Source organism: Scylla paramamosain, chromosome 3 (assembly GCF_035594125.1).
Source record: "Scylla paramamosain isolate STU-SP2022 chromosome 3, ASM3559412v1, whole genome shotgun sequence".
In the NCBI taxonomy this organism is placed as follows: Eukaryota; Metazoa; Arthropoda; class Malacostraca; order Decapoda; family Portunidae; genus Scylla; species Scylla paramamosain.
In genome coordinates, this window is record NC_087153.1 from 12942157 (window position 1) to 12960576 (window position 18420).

An 18420-nucleotide genomic window follows, 5' to 3' on the forward strand; every position below is an offset into this window, starting at 1 on the left:
TTGTTACAATCTTGGTGCTACACTTTTTATAACCTTACAGCATTTTTTTTTCAAGTGAGACAGATTTGTGGTATTTGCCTACTATACACAAACCATCACATAAACACAGAGGCATTTCCTTTTCTCATACAAATTAGGGCTTAAGAAGCACAAAGTTGAGGCAGCTTGGCAACAAGCTATAAAGGTTCCATCACAATTACATAAAGATGTGCTACCTCTGAACTAGTTCTCAGAAAACTGCAAAGTAACTAAGTGTCTATCTACCTATCTATCTATCTATAACCAGTTCTTGTTACTAAGAACTCCCTTAGGGGAATGGCTGTAACAAATGAGTCTGTACTAATATATACTTGTCCTAGCATGCTTTCACCCTCTCATTCTTCTCTTATCCCTTTGTCTCCAAATCATTAACTACCATGTTATTCTTAATTATGGTTTGAAGTGTTTGCTCTTCCTGATCATTTTTGGTCTGCTTTGTTCTTTGAGAATTACTAATGTGCTGCAATGATGTACATCTATATAACATTATCAATCAACTCCACAAAGGATTGAATTTCTTCATGCTGATCAAATTTCATTGTTATAATGTGATGTGGCCATGTATTGCAATACTGAGTCAAAAAGAAACATTCAGTGTAACCTCCCTAAGTAAGATTACTAATAAAGGTAATAATAAATCAGTACAAGTAAAACGTGAAATGTGAACCATGGGTGACATGACAGCAAGCCAAGCACTGCATGGGATGGACTGGAATCCGTTTTGCTTGTGTTTCATGTAATTTCATATCAAATTTTGACCTAATGATTAATTTTCTTCCATCATAGAGGTTTCTCCTAGAAATGTCACATGTGATAGTACAGCAAAAAGTAGTGCTAATATTGATGTCTAATCAATGAAATAAAACTTTTTTTTCTCTTATCTTTAAGAAGGAGACATGTCACAAACTGGCAAGATCAAGCTTCTACTGCAAGTGTCTCCAGCCAAACCTTGGCCCCACAGGTAGCTTACAGCCCCTCCACTGTTTCCAGCCACATCTCGGCCCACGTTGCCACCTCCCATTGTGTTCCCACCCCCAGCCACACCTTGAGTCACACCGCTGCCTGTGTGTTTCAAGCCACACCTCATCCTGCACTGGTGCCTTCCAGTGCGTTTTAAGCCACACCTCTGATCCCATGTGCTGTGAGCCACACCACAGGTCACACTGCCTCCCCCCACTGTATCCCGTGTTGTGCCCTGAGTCACATTGCCGCCTCCCACAGTGCTCCCAGCCACACCTCAGGTCACACCGGCACCTCCCAGCCACACTGTGAGGCCTGGGCCCCTCTTGCCCCTCCCCTGGTCAACTCTGGACTGCCGGGGCCGAGGCAGGACAGCACAGGCCGCCCCTCACTACACCGCCCTGCCTCGGCCTGCCTTGGGGGCGGCGTCCCACCCATGATTTATTGTTTTCTGAGCAACACTCGGAGACGCAGGCGAGGGCAGCACACACGAGGGTGGCTGGGACACGGCCCGCACCGCCGCCCAGCACACACAGCCCCACCACGGCCAGTCAACAAAGGCTGCCAGAAATAAGTCGCTTCGGTCCAGACTTTAAAACCCTTATGTTATTCAATACGACTTCTTGGGGATCCTCGCGTACCTACCTCATTTTGTGTCCTTATAAGTATCCAGTGTGTATGGATGAGGTTCCTCACTAGGATATTCCCGTGTACACCGTCATGGAGATAGAACGAGCACGGAAGCACAGTTAGCCCGGCGCAGCGCAGCCTCCCTCGCCCCCACCTCACTGACAACTGCCGCCATGTTGCTCCCTGACGCTGCGATCGAACTCCAGTGCGCGCTGAAGGCTGCCATCACTCCATCTCCGATCATTTCTCTTCAAGGAAACACCAACTGCACCCAAACAATTCATTCACCAAAATATCTAACACTAACACTGATACTGACGGAAGTATTTGTATTATTTCTAGTACACAAATTCTTCTTTCCCTGTTGAACTATAGTGTTTTAGGCTCGATAAAACTCCCTGATATTTTGAAAAGCATTATAAAATGTCATACTACCACTTGTTAAACTAAGTTGGTATTGAAGGATTTTTTAACGTCTTTTCTTTACAGCTTACTTATGCCATGGTAGATGTACAAAAAACAGCATTCGTCAACTCTTTAAGGCACGAACTTTTACAGCACTTTTACATCACATTGATTTGTATCATATATAATAACACACACACACACACACACACACACACACACTCATTACCCGATCCAAAGTCAATCCTTTAACAATACAAATTCATTTAAATACATATTTCAGAAATGATACGAGCATGGAATTATAATAATATAATTAAAGAAACAGCACCCACAGTTCTTGCGTGTCTGAAAATTTACCTCAATTCCAAAATAAATTCATTAGGGGGGAAGGGGGAAAGTGGCCGGAACCCTATCTTTCTTTAGCATACTGTGCCCTCAGCCATGCTATTTATTATCACTGTGGCCAAACTGTTACGAATTTTAAATAAACAATTACTTAATACTTACCATACAGGCAAATTTTGTGGAGAGAAAAGAAAACAAATTTTGAAAATTTGGATATAGAGAAAGAATTTTTTACTAGTATGAGAAGTGAGTTGCATATAAAAGAGATGTGTGAGATAATATCTCTATACAGAACTACTTCAAATTGTAAGAGTCATTAAAGAATATGCATGTGAAGTTTTAGGAAATTACCGAAGTCCCTCCTCGAAGATAGGCACATTTTCACAAAGTGTTCTATTATTCATTTCAGCATATACACAATGATTTCTTGTGTTACTTATTCATGGATGACTGTTTATAATTTGGAATACTAGTAGTTCTTTTATACAGAAAGAAAGACTGGTGTGGTTGACCTTGAGGTTGGCAAAGTAGTGTGCGGGGTCGCTTTCCCGAGTAACATTTATTATAATTTACTTATTTTACTATTTACTAATTAATTTATTTTATTTATTTACTTGTTTATGATGTGTTTATATGGTAAGACTTAAAATGGACTGCCTCACTCCATATTCCACAACGGGACTGCAATTAATTCACAAAGGCGTGCACTGCACATGGGTAAATCTCTCAACATGGACACGGCTTTGAGTCCTGAACATTCTTGTGTTTGTGCTTGCTTTGTGCAAGTAAAGAGATGTCATGGAAATTCTCTCTCTCTCTCTCTCTCTCTCTCGCTGATTTAATAACTGGTGTGAGCGGGAATGTTTACTAAATACCAGCCACACCAGTATCTTTGGTGAGGGGCGTCGCTTTAAAAAATAAATAAATAAAATATATATATATATATATATATATATATATATATATATATATATATATATATATATATATATATATATATATATATATATATATATATATATATATATATATATATATATATATATATATATATATATATATATATATATATATATATATATATATATATATATATATATATATTATATTTTTTTTTAATTATTATTTTTTTTCCATCCATGGGAAAAAAGCAATTTAGTAAATTTCTAACATTTACATATTATCCCATGTCCTTCCTACTAATTTAAATATACAATATTACTCTTACTAGTATATCTGCAGTTAAAAACGGTCAAACTAGATGATTAATTGACACCCACTTAGCAAGGTTGCTAAATACTACCAAATATCTTTATAAATGTATTTCTTAATGTATCTATTAAACATTATTTGTACAATCGAGGATATCTCCACTCATGTTTTAAGAATAAAATTATCCATATACATTTACAACAGAAAAGTATATTATCAACTTAAAGCTATTATTTGTTAATGCTTACACATAATCATTACATAAATCATGACACCATTTCTGAGATAGATACTTGATACAAGATAATAAATGATGATAATAATAATCTGAGAATACATACAGAACCAAAAACCAGATATTTCATCACAATTAGAAATAAGAATTTATTTTCTGAAAATGGCAATAACTTTGCCTACATATTTTTCTTTTACTTTTATTTCTAGCCAATCACAGAGCCTCAGATGTAAAAATTTTAATGCCCTGAAAACTATAAAAAACAAATAAATAAAATAAAACAAAATGTCACAAGTTATTCCTTTGATATCACTTATATCTACACACATTAACACCAATCATAGACTTGATATGAAAACAATTTCCAAAATATAACAAGGGTGTATAAAGCATGTGGACCCTTGCCTGTTGGTACGAGAGAGAGAGAGAGAGAGAGAGAGAGAGAGAGAGAGAGAGAGAGAGAGAGAGAGAGAGAGAGAGAGAGAGAGAGAGAGAGAGAGAGAGAGAGAGAGAGAGAGAGAGAGAGAGAGAGAGAGAGAGAGAGAGAGAGAGAGAGAGAGAGAGAGAGAGAGAGAGAGAGAGAGAGAGAGAGAGATGGCTGAGTAAGAAAGTACTCACAATACTAAGGCTTAACATCTCTGTGCTGCTGCCAAATGAGGAAACTCTTCTGAGCACCAACAACAGACCTGCCATTACAAAATGCATGTGGAGAAATGGGTCACAGGTGCTTTTCTATTCCATGAACACTGCAATGAGAACCTGAACTGGGAATAGTTCTGAGGACAGAGATGATGGTTAGTAGCAGTGGCTGAGTGGATGCCCTCACGCCTGGCACTGCCCACAAAAGTCAGCATCATACAGGAAACCATTAATATTTACAACCTGTCATAACTTGTATAAAATTCAGGAGCAAATAATAAAATAATAATACTTCAAGTACAACTACATTACAGTACTGTATTCATCCAACAGAAGAAATTATTTTATTTTTCTTAGTTTGCCAAAGATAACAACATACCATGCATTTTGTGCAAATATATAATTATTTCCCTCTATGCAGACATTCATGGCATTATTTTAATAATGAATCACATAAAACATTTCTTTTTATTTGACTTTCAGCCTTGTATGCAGAAATAAATATATAGATGGACCTAAATTGCTTGTCTAAACACTGTATCTCAGTCTTCATGGTTATTTCTCTTTGCAGAGGGGCAGTTGACCTAATATATATACACACAAATACAAAGACTGTTGACATTGTGTGATCCCTGTGACTGGTGCTGATTATTTTTTGAGCATTACCTGCTCAAAATATTTTACAAAAATCAACTTCTGAAGAATATACCTCATATGCAGACTAAATCCAATACACACTTGCAAGAGCTTTATAAAAAAAAAAATAAATAAAAATAAAAGTAAATAAATAAACAAAAAAATCTACAAAATTTCTGTGTCCAATCACAGACTTAGTACTAAATTACTGCAAAAGCAACATCTTTAGACAGGAGCCTCTTTCATATACTGGTCCAGTTCTGTGTCGAGAGCAGTCTTGGTCTTGCTCATGTATTCATCCAGCTGCTGGTCCAGCTCCTCTCGGGTGCAATTATCTGCAACCTTACCATTAGCTGCTGCACGTCCCCCTCGACTGCCTCTTCCTCCTCTGCCAATACGACCACCACGTCCCCTACCCCTGTGAGACATTTTTCTTATACAAGATAAAAAGAAACTGGGAAAAAAGTTGCAAAAACTAACTACAGAAAGATTCCTCCAAAACTACCAATAAAAACAAACATTTTAATAGATGAATTTATAACAGCTCCTACTGTACTTTTCATAAAGTATCCCCATGTTGAAAGCTGAGAAGATAGAAAGGTAGACTGCTCTAAAATTTACTAGTAAAGAGGATGAAAGCAAGATGATAATAGTTTTAATCTTGCAAAGGAAGAATACCAGTGAGTGATTGGAACACCACAGGCATGCAATTATGTAGAAAGTTTTGCCACAATTATGGAACAAATTTTCTCAAAACATGCCTTAAGATTTAAATTAAAATACATTTTGGGTCCTGGTTCCATATGGCTACCACTCCTGTACATGCATCAGCTGCAAAACCACATCTGCATCTCTCCACATTAGAGCCCAACAACAAAAACTGTTCATCCCTGGTACACCATAACAAACCTATCCTCTTTCCTGCATTTGATTTGATCAGCCCATCAAGCCAAATGTAGATGAACTTCCCAAAGAAGCCACAAGTCAAGCAGGCCAGATGCAGGTAACCCTCCAACAAGCCCTCCAGGCCAATTCACTGTTATGCATTCATAACTGCCTTCCATTCAGACCTATCAGGAGCAACCATTCTTGCTTGCTGTCTGTGGTGTAGTAAACTGAGGCTTGTAATGTCATGAGACTGGCTGATCAGAAACACCTTATTCATAAACAATTGGGGTCTTGTGAGAGATAAAGTAGAAAACTATAACACAAAACTCATCATCATTATCAGCAGCCTGTATAAGTTTACTGCAAAACAAAGAGCCTCTCTACACTGATGGGAGATAAAACCAGATAACAAGCAACATCAGCCTTGGTGAGGGGTCTATCATGTGAAGAGAGACAAGGCCAGATTGTCTCAACCTGGTCTGAGAGAGAGAGAGAGAGAGAGAGAGAGAGAGAGAGAGAGAGAGAGAGAGAGAGAGAGAGAGAGAGAGAGAGAGAGAGAGAGAGAGAGAGAGAGAGAGAGAGAGAGAGAGAGAGAGAGAGAGAGAGAGAGAGAGAGAGAGAGAGAGAGAAATCTGACTGGTTTCAGCAGCGAGCCCATTACACTGACCCTAGCACCAAAGGTGTATATATATATATATATATATATATATATATATATATATATATATATATATATATATATATATATATATATATATCAGTAAGTCAAAATAAAGTTCATGTCTAGGAATCTAAAAGTTTGTTTACCTGAAGCCGCCTCTGCCTTGTAATCCAATAGTGCTACGTCCACGAAGGTTGCCCCTCATTCCTCTGCCTGCAGGGTTGCCTCGCACTCCACGGCCACGCACAAATTTCCCTCCTCTTGCTCCTCGCAGGCCACGGAGACCGCTTCCTCCTCTACCTGCATAAACAAGCATATGATGAAAATATACTAGTTTTAAATGCTATAATATGCATGAAAATACATATCTTCTTATTCAAATATATACTAAACTGATATTTACCAAAGCACTTCCACAGCCAGAGCATTCCTACATCTCTTAGCCTCTCAAGAGAAGAGCACTGAGCCTCACTAAACACTTGTGTGAGGGTCAGATGCACAGCATACCTGGGTCTCCCCAGCTACACTATAACAAAATGTAGTCCAGCCCTACTGCCCACTGGCCCAACGAGTTTGAAAGAAACAACTTCCCTTGAGAAATACTTATATTTCTTCACTTAGCTCAACAATTATACAAGTTAGGCAAATTTTGTTTTCATCCACAGATGAAGCAGTGTTTGTTCAGCCATATCACTGTTTTCAACAGTTTTTATAGGGAGTAATTAGTGTTCATGGAGAAATAAAGAATTGTACTAGTTTGTTAAAAATCAAGGGGACTCTGTGTACCCTGGTATACAGATTCCTTGCCAACATTAACATCAGTGGATGTGCCATAAAATGTGGCACAACAGACAAGAGTGGGTGTTGTGGAATTTAGTCGTTTGATAGGGGCATGTAGAGAGATTAGATGGCATGATGATGCTATCTACAGCTTTGTTTATTTAAGGGATTACCAGTATTATACTCAATTATATCAAACTTTAACATAATGCATAAATCTATTATTTCTGTAGCCAAATCTTAAAGAGTGAAGCTAGTGGGCATGACAACTCAAGAAAAAATCAGCTCTCAAATGGTGCTGGTAATGGTAAACTTATGCAAGAGAGAGTAATGTTTCCCTCTGGCTGTTGTAGGTGCCACTATCAGGCTGAGGGGAAAAAAAATTTAACACTGAGTGGACCATCCTCCAAGCATATAGAGTCCTTCGTTTAATCAGAAAAGAATAGGACGCAAATATTGTGATAGTAATGAAAGCAGCAATTCTTGGTAAAAAGGCAGCAATGCATGCATGTATATCACTATTATATAAACTAGGTACTTGTAAACAGCAAAGCTGCAGAAACACTGTGAAGGGGAATACGTAACCGCAACTGTACTGCTTTGTAAACATTTGTCACAAAACATAATAGTAACGAGGCATGAAGGGCGCACTATGGAGAACTTATCCTCAAACCATCCCAGCTCTGCCAGCTGAATTACAGCAGTTTGCTGATAACTTTCAATGTTGAAAACAAAATTTTTTAAATCCAGATATTTTCAACAGGATTTATTGACCATCCACCTGAGTTGGCATTGAAGCTCTCACTAAACTGGCCTTCACTGCTGTGAAAATACAAGATAGGCAGTGACAAACTGATTGTTCTTACTAATATGGATGTTTCCATAATAGCAAAGTTTGAACCTAAACCCAAATGACTGCCAATACATAAATATTTCCCCCAACTCATACAAATCTTGGACAAAACAGTGAAGTACTGAATAAAAATGTGTCATAAAAATCAAGATACTATAATGAATATCTTATATAATTAAACATAATGTCTGTCTGTCTGTGTATGGGTGTGTCAGCTTTTCATGGAAAAACCATTGAACTGATTGTGATGAAATTTGGTATGGGGATTCCCCTTGATCCATAGGTTGTCTTAACTACTTCCAACCCAAAATCATTAGATTATTCAGGCAAATCTGTCATCATAACCCAATTCCTGATGGTGGCGCCAGGTATACCATAACCCATTTTTGATGGTGGCACCAAGCATTCATTGTTAACTTGGATTTTTGATGGTGGGAGGAGGTATAAATGAACCATTCATTGTCAGCTTGGAGTTGAATCTCAATTTTACCCAGGCAATGCCAGCTAATTCTGCTAATAATACATAAAATTCATAAACTCATTGTTGAGAGTACAAAATAAACCTGAAAACATGTCACAGAAATGGAAGACAGATTACGTACTTCTCATGGCAAAAGCTCCACGAGTACCCCTGAAGGTGGCTCCTCTGAAAGTGACTCCCCTGAAGGTGGCTCCACGGAAGGTGGGTCCTCTAAAGCCAGTAGCTCCTCGTAAGCCCCGCAGAGATCCTCGTCCTCTCATGCCAAGAGAGCTGCCCTCGTTGGGAACAGTAAGACGTCCTTGCACTGCCAGACGTTGCTTTACAGATATTGGTCGTTGGCCGTTCAGACGTTGCTCAACATTTGGCTGTGAAGTAACATTACTTGATAAAATCCATTCTGAAAAACTGTCAATATTTTGCTTCTTATCCTGTTTTATGTTAAATTTAGAATTTGAGTTATGAAATTCATAAGAAAATCTTCAATAATAATTTTGGTAATGAATAAAAGTATGAGGTAAGTACTACATGTGTTTGCTTGGAGACTGGAACTGCAGTCATGTTTGGAGAGAAAATAAACAAGCAAATATAAATAAATAAAAAATAAATAAATAACAATTATATGCTAATGCTGCTATAATAAGACCAACTACTGAGAAAACCTAACATACATGTAGTGTTGTTAATTAATTTCAATGTGTGTCTGGTATGAAACTAATGAATGTCAACATCAGATGGGAGACAAGGTGAAGATTATGGGGAGAGATGTGACATTGCTAAAAGTGGCTACAAGTATATGGATATAATTTTAGTTGACTGTCTGAAATATTGGCAGTGAAGAAGTAGGATTTAGAAATTTATTGTGGAGGTGCAGAATAACTGAGAATGGATATCCTGAGGCAGTACAGAGAAATATGTGAAGTGAACAGGATATGTGTGTGGATGTATAACCTTCAAGACTTGCCAAAAGTCTTCTACTTCCATATGGCAAAGTACTTCTTCACAGAGGCTGTAATGCCAAACAACTTTGAGAAAATTAATACAGCCTCTGCAGTTGAAGAGGTAATCCAGTAATAACTATTAACTTAGTCTGGCCATTACAGGTAATACAAAAAAATTCCTTAAACTTAATAGCAGGGCAATGATCCATTAAAAAAATAATAATAAATAAATAAGTAAAAAAAAAAAAATAAAATAAAAAATAATAATATTGAACGGTACTCCAGAGAATGTAGAAAATATATACAGAACAAGTATACATAATTCAGAGTCTCTTTTACTCATCTTTAAAGTCAAGAAAATCATGGTATCTATACACTTTCAACTATTATTCAGTATACAACCAAACCTTGTTTACAAGTACCTTCTTCAGCTTCAATGCTGCTACAACAGCTGGCCGACGCTCCATCTGTGCTGCTAGTCGCTGGTTCCGCCGAGATGCCTGAGCCTGCTGCCGCCTCTCCTCCAGTCCAGGGGCACCCTGGCCCTGGACCATGGGCTTCTCCTGACGCAGCACCGTGAATCTGTGGCAGGACCAGTCTGCCGGTCACTAGTGGGCCATGTCACCCGCCTGTGAGCTTATCCTCTTCCTGGGAGTTCTTCCTTGCCCTGAAGAAGCTCCAGTCCCCCCTCATGATGACCTCATTTTTGTTTGAAGTCATGAGCACCCACAGTGAGTCCCCATGCAACTAACAGCCCACTAAAGGTACCACTTTAACCTGCTTTAACCATTATACTTTTCCCAAAATGCTGGATTGCAGTATATTGTTAAATGTCTGATGGAGCCCTTTCCTCTAATGCAGCCTTCTAAGTGTAGGCACAAGTCTCTCCTCTTGCTGGCTTCTTCAGGATACAGCAGCTCCATTACAAACATGACTTGCTTCTGAAAGGCAACTTCTCTAACACCATCTTAAGTAAAATACCAAATAGCTTTTACTTCAACACCAATATTTTTTCCTCAAATCTACAAAAAAACAACACATTGTCTGCATATATAAACTTTTGAGTGGAATGGTATGAGCTACTGATGACAGAATTGAGTCATAGGTGATCCATTTTAGAAAATGTGAAACTGGCAACTTCAGAGGTATTTCCTGCACAAAATTAAAAAAAAGAATATGAATGAATTATTGACATACATATGTAAATACGTAAATAAATAAATAAATGAAAAATTTTAAAAAATTATCTAAATTTTGTTTAAACAAGCCAAAGAAACATTAAGAGAAACCTGTGGCATGAAAAGCTTAGTCTTTTCATTCTGCTCAAATTCCCTATAGTATTTCTTTAGTATGTCAACATGTGAACTTTATGGAACTTTAAGGGATAGTGGAATAAAATTATTTAACCATATATAGATAAATCTTTTCAGTCTATCTATATACAAATAACTTTGCTCCACCTGAATTCCTCATAATGCCTCTGCAGTGTCTCAAAATATGAACTTTCCAAATGTATAAGAGCAGTACTCATGGTAAATAAATATTTTTTCAAGGTCTCAATTGACAGACCAAGAAAATATGTCCCTATGATTCAATACTCTGTAAGGGTAAGGAAAAATGGATAGCTTAATGATGGGTACATAAAGACATCAGATTAAGAATAGACCATCAAATATAAGATTACAATGTAATGAATGGAATGTACATAATTTAGCAGCAAATATTTTAAAACAAAGAAAGAGCCTGAAAATACACTATATAATAATGTAAACCAAGAAACTTTCCAACACATTATACTGACAAATTCCTTGCCTCCCAGTGTATTTGGGCTATCAAATATCTGGATGATATCCAAAATCTGGGCCTTTAGCATCAGTGTTCCATTATGGACCAACCACTTCCCTGTGTCTTCCTTCAGTGATGCAGAGCAACAGGGTAAGGGAAGCAGTGCATTAAGTAAAAATGACTGATGATGGAGGTTTCAGATTAACTGCTGAGCTAGTGAAGGTCTCTCTAGTGAGGTAAGTGTTGGAATAACCACAGACTTCACTAACACAACTATACAGAAGCCAATGCCAGGACAACTGACTGAAAGAATTGGTTGTATATATGTATGAGAGGAGGCCAGGTCACCATGTTAAGTGTATAAATGCAGTCTAAACAAGGTCTATTCTAAATATAAGTATCATTGGAGCTAATGTAAGTTAGACAGCTTCAAAAGATATTCCTGATTCTTTATATAAGGGTTGGACAAGTTAGAGTCAATGAGTGGTGTAAACAGGCGATAATGATTTTGATTGTAGTTTAAGTTCACGGTAAATATGAGCTTAAATTGAAAAATATAGGTCTCCACTCCACAATAGTTAACTACTGTACTTGCCAATACTTTATGAGCTCCATCACTATGGTGAATTCATATGAGACCTTATTTGGCAGATTAAATATTGCTATGTGAAATCATGGGCAGGGTTACCTCCTACTATTCTCTTCATTTCACTATGAGGAAAAAAAGCACTATCCTCTAACTAACAAACTAGTGAATTATACAGAAAGAATAAACTCATGCTATAAATTTACAAAACAGATAAACTTTAGTGAGCCACACTACAAAAGCTAGAGAAAAATTAATGTGAACCACACGAGACGAGCGTATAAAATTCAAAACACCACTCTGCACCAAAATTTCCAAGTTATGTTTAAAAACTTTATATTATCACTACAGAAATTAAGACAACTTGAAATTTCTTGAGTCTCACAAGGACATGAGTGTCGTGCTACAGTGGGATACATTACAGATGTGACGTACAGTGCACAAACGGGAAAAAGGAAGTAATATAAGATAGTTTAGTCAAATGCTTACAAAATGCCTTTGGTAAAAATAAATTCTATTTGATATCATGAAGTGAGAGAAAAAAAAAGAGAGAAAGAGAGAGAGAGAGAGAGAGAGAGAGAGAGAGAGAGAGAGAGAGAGAGAGAGAGAGAGAGAGAGAGAGAGAGAGAGAGAGAGAGAGAGAGAGAGAGAGAGTCTTAAAAACACAAGGGAAGCAAATGATGTGAACTTCCAAAAGGTTGGCAAAGATTATTTCTTTGCCATCCCTTGTTGTGTTACACGAGAAAGAGCATAAGAGAAAGAAATACTATAGACTACCCATATGATTACAAAACTTATCAATTACTCTGTACTATCCACATCTAAAATCTATAAAAAAAATTCAAATAAATAAAAATAAAATAATTGAATAAAGAGGGGGATCCTAAATCCATTCCCTCATTACATCTCAAGTCTCCCCATTGTGAAATGAAGCATGTTGACAAGTCACTACAACTTGTAACACCTGCTCTATTCTGCTGCTCAATTTACAGGCAAAATATCATACATATCCAACTTCTCATTGCATGGCTTTGTGACAAAACTCACTTTTACTCAAATCATTGATAATGAAAAAACAAGAAATTTTACGGACCAAAACAAACCATCCAGTGAGAATGACTACTGTAATGCTATATAATTTTATTTTTCCCCTTAAAATTATTTGTAAGAGAAAAATATTACTAATAAACCATGATTTGACTTCTGTAGCCCAGGAAAAAGAGGATTCAAAACTATTCCTGGAGCAGCAGCTTGCATGCAGACGTAGTTAGACCAGCACCGTTCTTCACATCCATTGTCTTGCAAGCAAGACCAGCAGTTCTTCACATCAATCGTGTTGCAAGCAGGTGTGACTCATTGGACCTTCAGTGTTAGGTCAGTGATGTAGTGGTGGTGATTTTATTTATTATATATATATATATATAATATATATATATGTATTTTTTTTAAAGACAAACAGTGAATATCCTCTGTTTGCTTTAGTTTATCACCTTTGAAAGGGCTCCTCATTCAGACAATATGTGTACAATAGTGTTGTAAAAGCAGGATGAGGCACCTTGTCTTTCACCAGCCTGCTTATCAAGGCTTCATGGTGGATAGTGCCACTTTGGGAGGGGTGTCCTCTGCATTCCTGCACACACCCACTTGGGTAGAGGATTTGTCCAGTCAACCCCTGGAGTCCTGTACCCTAGAGCCTGTGTGTCTGTGGCCTGAAGCTGTTCTCTGAGTTTCATTTTTTAATAAATTATTACAAGTAAAATAATCCTTAATCAAAATTCATCAAAATAACTGGATAACATAAAGTAATCCAGTTTTTTATATAGATATATGTATCAATCTTCTGTTGATTGAAAGACTTTCAATATAAATAACACCTTTCCCCCCTGATCAGGTAGCTTTGGGAAATAGGCCAGGTATGAAAGACAAAAGGGACCATCAGCTTTCTTTTATAAGCCTGAAAAGGACCCTTATTTGTAGAGCTCCTCACCACACTGCCCACTTTCTTTAATAAGCTGTGCAGTGATGTGGGCTCAAACTACAGACAACTACACATACATATGGCCCAAACAGAGCTGAGATTATGTTGTATTATAAGTATTTAATAAATGAATGACACTGTTATAATGACTGACGAGGACTCATCTGGGAAACAGTCAGGGGGGCTTTCTTTCATAAGATGAAGGAGCACAAGTTATGGGCTGGTGGGGAGGGAAGGTCCTGCAGGTGCCTCATGGGCCAACTATCAAACAGCCATGACTCTCTCTCACCGGTCGTTCAGGGACATCCTGGTGGTTGATTTTAATATAATCTTCCCAACTGACATCTGAAACAAGATACAAATACATATTAAAATTTGAAATATAATTAGGCATGTTGGGTTAATATGGGTTAAGCTCACAATTACAAAAATGCAGTACTTATTTCAAAGCAGATGGAGCCTACAATAGGCACCAAAACACTGAAACTTTACACAGAATTACACAGGAGGAACAAATACCACAAGACCAATTGCTGATCCATGATGAGAGTAGCAGCTCAACTCTGTATTGCTTTACATATACTTTGTACTTTAAACTATGAGTGGGAGATCAGGACAATACAGCAATGTTCTGCCAAGTTCACTTCTCCCTTGAACAATGTGTCACCAAGGAAGAGTTATCAGGGAACAACATGTATCTTCCCCCCCAAAAAAAAAACAAGAATATAGAAAGTTTATAAGAAAGAATGAGGTTATTGGTGGTGGAGAATTGCAAAAAAAATTCTTGCAACAGCCCCATATACCATACCAGAATTTCATTACTCATAATCTTCTGCATCTTTGAACCATCCCTGAGAGCAACAGACACCTTGATACAACACTACTGTCACAAAGAGTACAACACAACATTCATCATTCTGTTGTACCTGTAGCTGCACAAGGTTACTGATTGGTAACTACTAAGGAAAACTTCCTTTGAGTGTGGTTCATGGTTTAACTTCCCTTGCCAACCTCACTACCTACTAATGTATTTATGATCAAGCCCTCTAGCATGCACGCATGCACGCACGCATGCATGCACACACACACACACACACACACACACACAGGACACTAGAGGACATGGAAAGAGGCTGAAGAGGAGTGCTTGTAGAAGAGACGTCAAAAAGTATAGTTTCCCATATAGAAGTATTGATGTATGGAACAGTCTGGATGAGGAGATAGTAAGTGCAGAAAGTAAACATGGATTCAAGGCTAAGTTGGATATTAAAAGATATGGAGATGGGACAGCACGAGCATAGCTCTTTTCCCATAAAGCACACACACACACACACACACACACACACACAAAATAAATAAATAAATAAATAAATAAATAAATACATAAATAAATAAAAAATAATAATAATGCCCAGGTAATATAGGTAACTACTGATAACTAGCTCCATTCTTGGGTGCATACATCATATATGTTATAAGGAACACAATTCCCCTTTTCCAACTCAGACCATTTTGCAATACCAACTCAGACCATCAACAACAACTTTATAGTACTTATAGCAAGTTTAATACATATATATGAACTGTCACATACAGCTCTTTTCTTCTCAAATCTTGTGACACTGTTGCTCACAGCTCATTTCCTGTCAAATCTTGTAACACTGTTGCTTTCAGCTCATTTCCTATCAAACTTTATGACATGGTCAGATTCAGCTAGTTTCTTTTCAGACCTTGTGACACAGTGGCATTCATCTTGTTTTCTGTCAAACCTTGTGACAGTGTCTTGTGTGAACCAATAAAAAGTTTCTTAGCAGGTGTCACACACTGTAGGTGAGTCACTAGTCAGCACTGGGTCTGCTGGGGCAGCATGGTTGACCTTTGTTTGGTGTACAGAAAGACAGTACTCCATGACATGTTACATATTGCTGATGAATTTATATTATAGTGTTCTGAGTTGCAAGGAAATATCTGTTTTTCAGGGATATATTTTTTTATTCTTGCAAATTGTCAATAATGAATATTATTACAAGAGGCACTGCTGTGTGATGGGTGCATGCAATGGCAGCAAAGAACATGCAGGAATGGTGTCACCAGGGAAGAATATGGGACAGTCATGGGAGAGGGGATGAACATCAAATGCTGTGTGATCCATGTAGCACTGAGGGCAGTGGGACTCCCGAGATTCCTACTGCAATCCCCTTAGATGACAGCATGACATCTGTCGACCCTGGGGAGATTAGTCCTACTCCTGTTAATGATCCCACACTCAGACCTATAGCTAGTAATGAAGACATCACATGTGAAAAAGTACCATCTTCTCAGAGAGGAAAGAATAAGCTGGTAGACATCCTGGGCTATGTATACACATGAAAAAGAAAAACAAGCACTGCTGTGCATTAGTGATGTGTTGTAAGGAATAAAAATATAAACTGCAGAGCTACAGAAAAAGAAACTGCTGGAAATTACATCAGAAGTCACAATCCTCATTGCCATCCCCCAGAAGCATGCCCAGCAATAACGAGTAAGGTTTCAGTAAAACAGAAAGCTGCAGAAGATGTCAGGTCAGCAGCAGACATCGCTGATGAGGTGTTATGTAGCAAAGTTGAGCCTAACAAGCCTCTGACTCCCTTACCTGCACCAGAAAATGTTGCCTGACAAGATCATAAGCACAGGACCACTCGACCCTGAACCCCCTGTAAGTTTTCAAAGAAGTCATGCTCATTCCTCAAAATTTCCTGTGGTACTACATTTCTGTTGGTGGCCAACACCTGCTATCTGTGACAGAACAACAACTAACATTTCTGTTGGTGGCCAACACCTGCTATCTGTGACAGAACAACAACTATCTCTACTACTAGCTGATGCAACTTTTTAAATAGTCCAATGCCACTTCACTCCAACTTTTTAGTATTAATACATTTGTACAAAGTGATAAAAATTTGAAACAAGTGCCACCACTGTTTGTACTGATATCTGGGGAAAGACGTAGAGATTACAAAAAGTTTTTTGCAAAGAATAAAAATTTTCTTGGTGGGGAACCGAAACTAAAGGAAATTACTACTGATTTTGAGGCAAGCATCTGGAATCCTCCCAGATGTTATAATTCAAGAATGAAGCTTTCATTGGGTGTAGGCAGTGCCTACAAGTACAGTAGCTCACACAAATGATACTGAAACACATAAATATCTCATGAAAGTCCTGGCATTGCCTAACATCCCTGAAGAGAATATTGAAGAACTCCTCGTTAGATTTTATGACTCTCAGGCGTTTGTATGTCTTCCAGACTACATATAAAAACACCTGGATCTATTCTGACATTTGGCCTCCCAGTGTGTGGTATGTATTTGGTAAAAGCATCCATACAAACAACAGTTTGAAAGGTTGGCTTAATAGGCTAAATAGGGAGGCACACAAAGGGCAACTCAGCTTTTACTTGCTCTTAATATTACTTAGTGACAAGGCCAAACTAGTAACTCTGCAAGTGCATTTCCTCTCAGATGGGAAGGCACCAAGAAGATAACGTATCAAATGCACAACACATCATGGTCAACTTGTTAAGCTTTGGGAGGAGCACAATGCTGCAAGCATGTTCCTGCCATATTGCAATGTGCACTTGATTAAAAGTAGTAGTTGTTTTTAGTAAACGTAAATTCATGTTTTAGTATACATGTTTTTGTTACTTTTGTTTTTAGCAATTAACTGAAGCTTACTCTACCGTGTAAATATGCACGCTTGAAGGTGATAGATTAAATTTATATTGTAATGTCTAGCAGGTGTTTCTTTGTACTGAATATACAATAGGCTGGTACGCAATGGTCCGACTTTGTCATGGGCCGAGTTGACAGGCATTCTTTGGCAAAGGCATCTCTACATGCTAGTTTGACTGCCTTATGACGCCCGCTGCTTCTCTATCATTGCACCACTGGCGGAAAGTCACTCCACAACTGAACTAGTTATACTAGTTCAATGTGAAAAAGCCCAGTTCCTTTAGTCAGCAAGCACTAACACGTCCTGCATCAGAAAAATGATGGGGTAAAAATAGTTCTGATGGCCGCCACCTCCCTCAGTGTCCTTCACCAACCACCGCCTTGCACAGCCTCCCGCCTCCCCTTCCACTAACACACCTCTTCTAGAGACTCACAGCAAATCGTATGAGTGAGAAACTCACCTTTGCTTTGAGGCTAGAGGCAACACTGGTAATAGTGTAATGGCTGGCCACTCTCCCCTCCTCGTCAACACTGGCGTGCCGCTCCCTGCAGTGGTGCCACCTGGCGTTCCCTCACCCCGCTATGATGTGCTCGGGTGCTCTCACCACCACAATCAAAGACCACAGAAATAATTTGTCGGATTTTCACGAATATTTCTC

General features: G+C 38.1%; 2 protein-coding genes across 4 annotated transcripts in view; both read right to left on the minus strand.

Moving 5' to 3' along the window:
* LOC135090482 (protein enabled-like) overlaps window positions 1–1805 on the minus strand; it is a 106977-nt gene extending 105172 nt beyond the window's left edge. For 2 of the 3 annotated variants that reach the window (XM_063987309.1, XM_063987281.1), the window contains exon 1: window positions 1645–1805. In XM_063987309.1, the coding sequence (XP_063843379.1) occupies window positions 1645–1649 (5 nt within the window). In that variant the 5' untranslated portion in view covers window positions 1650–1805. The remainder of the gene's footprint in view (window positions 1–1644) is intronic. The other variant, XM_063987270.1, reaches the window with a different exon arrangement.
* Window positions 1806–3689: 1884 nt separating this feature from the next.
* On the minus strand, window positions 3690–18378 carry LOC135090521 (chromatin target of PRMT1 protein-like). Its single transcript, XM_063987337.1, has 6 exons — window positions 18223–18378; window positions 14344–14399; window positions 10128–10287; window positions 8889–9132; window positions 6800–6953; window positions 3690–5522 (listed from the first exon to the last, which is right to left on the minus strand). The coding sequence occupies exons 2-6, from the start codon at window positions 14397–14399 to the stop codon at window positions 5330–5332; spliced, it is 807 nt and encodes a 268-aa protein (XP_063843407.1). The 5' UTR covers window positions 18223–18378; the 3' UTR covers window positions 3690–5329.
* Window positions 18379–18420: the final 42 nt, after the last annotated feature.